At 52.9% G+C, this 7589-nt stretch overlaps 1 protein-coding gene across 1 annotated transcript in view; it reads right to left on the minus strand.

The window, feature by feature from the left end:
- Positions 1–6331, minus strand: part of magi3a (membrane associated guanylate kinase, WW and PDZ domain containing 3a) — a gene marked incomplete at its 5' end in the record, with an annotated part of 194659 nt that extends 188328 nt beyond the window's left edge. The window contains 1 exon segment of the mRNA XM_083656482.1: positions 6007–6331. Coding sequence (XP_083512608.1) covers positions 6007–6331 — 325 coding nt within the window.
- Positions 6332–7589: the final 1258 nt, after the last annotated feature.

A 7589-nucleotide genomic window follows, 5' to 3' on the forward strand; every position in this document is an offset into this window, starting at 1 on the left:
ACTCCTGAAAAAGAGAGCATTGCTCTCAGTGAGACTCCCCCTGTATAAATAAAGGTAAAAATAAATAAATAATAATAATAAATAATGCAATAAACTATCAAAGAGTAAATAAAGAGCAAAGATGCAATGCACTGGGGAGGGAAGTGAAGAGGAGGAGGGATGCCAGGGGAATGTGAGGGGGGGGGGAGTGTGAACTAGTAATGTCTGGGAGAGAAACACTAGAGACAAGGAGGACTAGTGGAAAGTGAGGAGAGGTCCTAATGAAGTGAGAGGAGAAGATGAAGAAAAGAGAAGGTCTAAGCAGCAGCAGAGGAAGACAATGTTCAGTCAGCGAGGAGCTACACTGAAACAATGTCAATGCTTTGCTTGCAGGCTCACACGGTGGAACGTTTTTTGCTGTGTGGTGGAAACGTGAGGCACACAGGCAACAGTGTGCTGTGACTGTGTGCTGTGTAACAGTGTGCTGTGACTGGCCTACAATCATGCTAATATGATGACTTTGAGAAAAAGATGCCAAGCCTAACACTTTACAGAACGCTTTGTATTATCTCCAAAACTCAACTTGCTGTCTGCTAGCACTTACCCATAGCCCAGTTTTGTTCTGTCATGAGTTTATATCCACACCAGTCAGCTAACATCTGATCTGACGTTTACATCCACACCAGTCAGCTAACAGGGGGTACGGTGGTGCAGTCGGTAGCGCTGTCGCCTCACAGTTAGAAGGTCCTGAGTTCGATTCTCGCCTGGGACACTGTGAGCGCTGTGGTTGTGTTCCCCCCCCATATCTTCAGTGCCTACTGCCCAGGTGGGGTATCTCGTCGTAAGGGCCTTTCTCTCTGTGTGGAGTTTGCATGTTCTCCCCGTGCTCCCCCAGGGGGGTTCCTCCGTATATAACCCCCCCACTAAAAACATGCAGAAGATCAGATCGTCATCGTCATCCGACCAGTGACGACAACATCCGTAGTTTGGTCCCCGGGCGCTGTACGAGAAAGCGACCACTGCTCCTGGCCTGCCCCCCGGAGGAAAGGACATGCCTGGATGGGTTAAATGCAGAGGACACTTTTCACCGGCCACCGTCACATGAGTGTGTTGTGGCCGCATGCATGTGTTGTGGTGTTCGTGTGACAATAAAAGACGGGCTTGTCCGTTACGAGAGTTTTTATCTGATCTGACATTTACGTCCACACCAGTCAGCTAACATCTGATCTGACGTTTACATCCACACCAGTCAGCTAACATCTGATCTGACGTTTACATCCACACCAGTCAGCTAACATCTGATCTGACGTTTACATCCACACCAGTCAGCTAACATCTGATCTGACGTTTACATCCACACCAGTCAGCTAACATCTGATCTGAAGGTTACATCCACACCAGTCAGCTAACATCTGATCTGAAGGTTACATCCACACCAGTCAGCTAACATCTGATCTGAAGGTTACATCCACACCAGTCAGCTAACATCTGATCTGAAGGTTACATCCACACCAGTCAGCTAACATCTGATCTGACGTTTACGTCCACACCAGTCAGCTAACATCTGATCTGACGTTTACGTCCACACCAGTCAGCTAACATCTGATCCCCTCCATCAGCCACCTCGTCTTGCCATGAAGAGCCATCAATGATGGATGAGGCATGAATTAATCATGAGAAAGGAGACAGAGGAATAAACACACAGTGAGGCCCCCAGGGGGGACAGCACAGCCTATATGGTCTCCACAGGTCCAAGTCCAGCTTTAGCATCACTAGCGTGGAATACCATTATGTACATGGTAGGTTAAAGAAGAATTGAGATTCTTCCCTCTCTCACCTATCTTACACAGCTTACACATAAATTAGCAAACATGTGTATCTCTGTGTCTCTCGGTTTCCTTTTTCTTGGATCGGCCTGACAACATTCCTATTTGGCACGGGTACTAGCAGAGGTTCCGAGCAGACGGTGACGCGCCTGGATATTTTAAGTGGGTCATTATAACTGATTAAATGGCCAAAAACAGGCAATTAGTGATAGCACTACCTACAGCAGCCAGCTGGGCGCGCACGCACGAGCACGTACACGCACACGCACACACGAGCACGTACACGCACACGAGCACGTACACGCACACACAAAGTCATTTTACAGGTAGTCACCATTCATGAATGAATGCCACTAAAGAGAAAAGGCAGGTTTAGCAGTCTCATGTTCACAGGAGAGCAGTGAAGAACGAGGTGTCTGTTAGTAACGTTAGCTAGAGAGGTGAGTTTTCATCATGCAATGGAATAGCAATACTACAGTTAGCTTGCCAGCTAACTAGAGCTAAACATTAGCTTGCTAGCTAACTACAGAGCTACCTAGCGTAGCTAGCTAGATTAGCCTACCATGAGAACCAACAATTATGTAGTGAAAATACTATGTAATGAGTCACTGAAAAGGGAATACTATCTCTCATGGTCGTAATTAGGGCTCACTGAATAGCCTAACCAATTAGTGATTGCACGCTCCAACGGGTATCAGCACTAGCCTTAGCTAACAGGCCAACATGCTGGTCTAGTGTTACATTTGTGCCAGACTTGGTTCTTCAGTTTCCAAAACAAAATGTTGGCAACTGAGAATTAAAGAATGTTTGAAGCAAAATGCAACAACAAGCAGTTAGACCAGTACAATAGGAGCCTCCTGAAGAAATCTTGGAAAAGATTTCTCCAGTCATATTAACCAGAAATGACGTACAACATAGCACAGTATTATACAGTTTGTGTGATTGTGCCATCTCTGCAAAACACTGCTACACCAGCAGGCAAACCAATCCACTTTGTAGCAAACAACCAGAGGGCAGAAATGCCTGAGAGCCAAGGTGTCAACCTGTGTGAGCTGGCTGGTGCAGCAGCATCCACACACATGATTTAAAGCTCTAATTGATTCAATTAGACCTGGACTGTACCCACCTCCAGGCTGCAGGCAGGCCTACACTGGACCCACTTCCAGGCTGCAGGCAGGCCTACACTGGACCCACCTCCAGGCAGGCCTACACTGGACCCACCTCCAGGCTGCAGGCAGGCCTACATGGGAGCCACCTCCAGGCTGCAGGCAGGTCTACACTGGACCCACCTCCAGGCTGCACGCAGGCCTACACTGTACCCACCTCCAGGCTGCAGGCAGGTCTACATGGGAGCCACTTCCAGGATGCAGGCAGGCCTACACTGTATCCACCTCCAGGCTGCAGGCAGGTCTACACTGGACCCACCTCCAGGCTGCAGGCAGGTCTACACTGTACCACCTCCAGGCTGCAGGCAGGTCTACATGGGAGCCACTTCCAGGCTGCAGGCAGGTCTACATGGGAGCCACTTCCAGGCTGCAGGCAGGCCTACACTGTACCCACCTCCAGGCTGCAGGCAGGTCTACATGGGAGCCACCTCCAGGCTGCAGGCAGGCCTACACTGTACCCACCTCCAGGCTGCAGGCAGGTCTACATGGGAGCCACTTCCAGGCTGCAGGCAGGCCTACACTGGACCCACCTCCAGGCAGCAGGCAGGCCTACACTGGACCCACCTCCAGGCAGCAGGCAGGCCTACACTGGACCCACCTCCAGGCTGCAGGCAGGCCTACACTGGACCCACCTCCAGGCTGCAGGCAGGCCTACACTGGACCCACTTCCAGGCTGCAGGCAGGCCTACACTGGACCCACCTCCAGGCAGGCCTACACTGGACCCACCTCCAGGCTGCAGGCAGGCCTACATGGGAGCCACCTCCAGGCTGCAGGCAGGTCTACACTGGACCCACCTCCAGGCTGCACGCAGGCCTACACTGTACCCACCTCCAGGCTGCAGGCAGGTCTACATGGGAGCCACTTCCAGGATGCAGGCAGGCCTACACTGTATCCACCTCCAGGCTGCAGGCAGGTCTACACTGGACCCACCTCCAGGCTGCAGGCAGGTCTACACTGTACCACCTCCAGGCTGCAGGCAGGTCTACATGGGAGCCACTTCCAGGCTGCAGGCAGGCCTACACTGTACCCACCTCCAGGCTGCAGGCAGGTCTACATGGGAGCCACCTCCAGGCTGCAGGCAGGCCTACACTGTATCCACCTCCAGGCTGCAGGCAGGTCTACACTGGACCCACCTCCAGGCTGCAGGCAGGTCTACACTGTACCACCTCCAGGCTGCAGGCAGGTCTACATGGGAGCCACTTCCAGGCTGCAGGCAGGCCTACACTGTACCCACCTCCAGGCTGCAGGCAGGTCTACATGGGAGCCACCTCCAGGCTGCAGGCAGGCCTACACTGTACCCACCTCCAGGCTGCAGGCAGGTCTACATGGGAGCCACCTCCAGGCTGCAGGCAGGCCTACACTGTACCCACCTCCAGGCTGCAGGCAGGTCTACATGGGAGCCACTTCCAGGCTGCAGGCAGGCCTACACTGGACCCACCTCCAGGCAGCAGGCAGGCCTACACTGGACCCACCTCCAGGCTGCAGGCAGGCCTACACTGGACCCACCTCCAGGCAGCAGGCAGGCCTACACTGGACCCACCTCCAGGCTGCAGGCAGGCCTACATGGGAGCCACCTCCAGGCTGCAGGCAGGTCTACACTGTACCCACCTCCAGGCTGCAGGCAGATCTACATGGGAGCCACCTCCAGGCTGCAGGCAGGTCTACATGGGAGCCACCTCCAGGCTGCAGGCAGGCCTACACTGGACCCACCTCCAGGCAGGCCTACACTGACTGGACCCACCTCCAGGCTGCAGGCAGGCCTACACTGGACCCACCTCCAGGCAGGCCTACACTGGACCCACCTCCAGGCTGCAGGCAGGCCCACCCACACTGGCACGCTGGCAAGGCAACCATTAACAAATCCCAGCTAAGTGTTTGTAAAGTGCATCACCCTGCAGAGTCTCTATCAAATCCATCCACACACAGGCACATGCACACACACACACGCAGGCACACGCACACGCACACAGGCACACACACACACACACACACACACACACACACACACACACACCTTCTGTCCCGACGGACTAGTGAGTTAGCATGTCAGCGACTATATGATGAGACATTTTGCACACTCTACCTGCATTGTAGGCCATGAAGAAGCAGGCTACATGCTAATTGCTAGGAAGTCATGAAATAAGACACACATTAATCCAAGAGATAAGCATTTAGCAGAGCATTAGAGACAGTGAATGACATGACACGAAAGTAACGTGTGTACTTCTACTTGTGTGTTTTGTTTTTGACAGAAGCACCGAGATAAGAAGACATTAAACAGCTGACCTGTGCATGGATGCAAAGGAGATAAATAGGCTACATGAAGTTCAAAGGCTCAGCGTCCTTCACCTATGGATCATCTGTCTGCTGTTTGGCACAATTGTATTGCAGCAAAAGCAGCGCTGTAGAGAATGTTATGTCTCCACAGGGGTGGATGGGAGACAGACAGACAGACAGGCAGACAGACAGACAGCACACAGAGACATTTAAGTAGCCTTTAGTAAAACTGCCTGCTGAACATCGCTAATCCTGACCTGGAGACCTGCTCACAAAACATACATGAAGACACACACACACACACACACACACACACACACACGATCCTTCAATACGCTGCCCTAGAGGCAAACAGGGGCTCAGCTGTGATGCTGTTGAGCCTTTTCCCCAAGTCCCTCTCATTTATCCTTCTGCAGACACACAGGTCTCAGTGAGCTGTGTGTGTGTGTGTGTGTGTGTGTGTGTGTGTGTGTGTGTGTGTGTGTGTGTGTGTGTGTGTGTGTGTGTGTGTGTGTGTGTGTAAGTGTGTGTGTGTGTGTGTGTGTGTGTCTAGGTGTGTGTGTAGGTGTGTAAGTGTAGGTGTGTGTGTGTGTGTGTGTGTAGGTGTAAGTGTGTGTGTGTGTGTGTGTGTGTGTGTGTGTGTGTGTGTGTGTGTGTGTGTGTGTGTGTGTGTGTGTGTGTGTGTGAAGTAGTGAAACTACTTCTTTAGTGATTCAAAGTGCATCATGCTAAACTGGAGAGACAGAGAGACACCCACCTGGTTTCACAGACTTCAGGCGGATGGGTTCCCTGAAGTGGCGGATGACAGCCAGCGTGTCCCGGTTGGTCAGGCCGCTGACCGGGGTGCCGTTGACCTCCAGCAGCACGTCCCCGGTGCCGGGGAACCTCCCGACGTGACACACCATCGCGTCCGCCAGCACCTGGCCGAGGTGCGGGAACTCTCCCAGCTCCGCGCCGCCTCGCACCTCCACCACGGTGCAGAGCTCCCCGCCGCCGCCGCCGGCACCACCCCCACCCCACGACACGGTGCACTCCTGCACTTTACTGGCCCAGTGCTTCTTCTTCTTCAGTGTCTTGGACATGGTTGATGTCTCGTGTGGTAAAAACAACCTTGGAGAGAGAGAAGTCCCAAGAAGAAGAACGGTGTTGTTGCCCCTTTGACGCAAGACTCCGTTAAAACGCAATGACGCACGGAAACACCATCACCACCGCCAGATTTTAGAGGAGTTGTTGAGGTGAAGCAATCTGCTTTCTCGTGTCGTATTCCATCTCTCATGGGAAGAACGCGGTTCCGTTCAAAACAAACTGCTGCTCTTCTTCACGGGTAGTAGTCCTTCCATCGGGTCATGCGCGAGCATCACCTGTCTGTGCGACTGGGGGGATGCGCGAGCTGCGTCAGTGTCGCATAGAGGGAGGGGGGGGAGAGAGAGAGAGAGAGAGAGAGAGAGAGAGAGAGAGAGAGAGAGAGAGAGAGAGAGAGAGAGAGAGAGAGAGAGAGAGAGAGAGAGAGAGAGAGAGAGAGAGAGAGATCCGCTATTCACAGTATGTGCACTTTACAAAGAAACACAGGCTAAAGCTAGACTAACGTTACACGGGTTATTAAAAAAAATAACCCCCGAAGCTACAAAACTGGACGAATCTTGTGAGCCGCGCGCGCTGCAGTTTGTAGCCTTGCTGGTTCCGAAAGGGCAGAAGAATATTCCACTTGTGACTCACGTGCCAGTAAAAATTATAACACTCTGTTTCCAGAGGGGGAATACTGGAGGACTTCAAGAAGACGATCAACTCGACTCCACCAAAGAGAAAATCAACTGTTGCGTAAAAATGCACGTTCGGTGACAGCTCTGCATCCGCGCGCACTGTCTGGGGAGGTAACTTGACACCGCGCACCTGCGCTCCTGGTCCTGCCCTCCTCCTGTGACATCAGCGAGACAGTCCATGGAAACGGGAAAACATACCTGGCCCTGCGCGCTGGAACCGGATAGCTGCCTGCTTTTAGTGCGAAATAATACCCACGTCTTGTTCTTCTTCACCGCGCACTCTGCCCGTGCCGCGCGGTGCCACGCGGTCTCGCATACTAGTTTTCCAGAAGCACGGGGGTCTTAAAACACTACGCAGCAGCACGCGAGACAACGTGAACCGATATGAGGCAACGCTCCTCTATAACTTTTTCTTCTGATCATTTGTGTGTGTGTTGATTTCCTGATTGCAGGGGTGTCTCTCCAATCAGAGTCTGGGGACGGTGCTCGAGCGTTGCCGTTGCACCAATGGCGAGCGGTAGTGGGCGGGTCCTATGTGATTGGGAAGTGCTCGCTTTAGCTTCCCTGGTGTGTCAGCCCA

This window comes from Poromitra crassiceps (assembly GCF_964638095.1).
Source record: "Poromitra crassiceps genome assembly, chromosome: 20".
NCBI lineage: Eukaryota > Metazoa > Chordata > Actinopteri > Beryciformes > Melamphaidae > Poromitra > Poromitra crassiceps.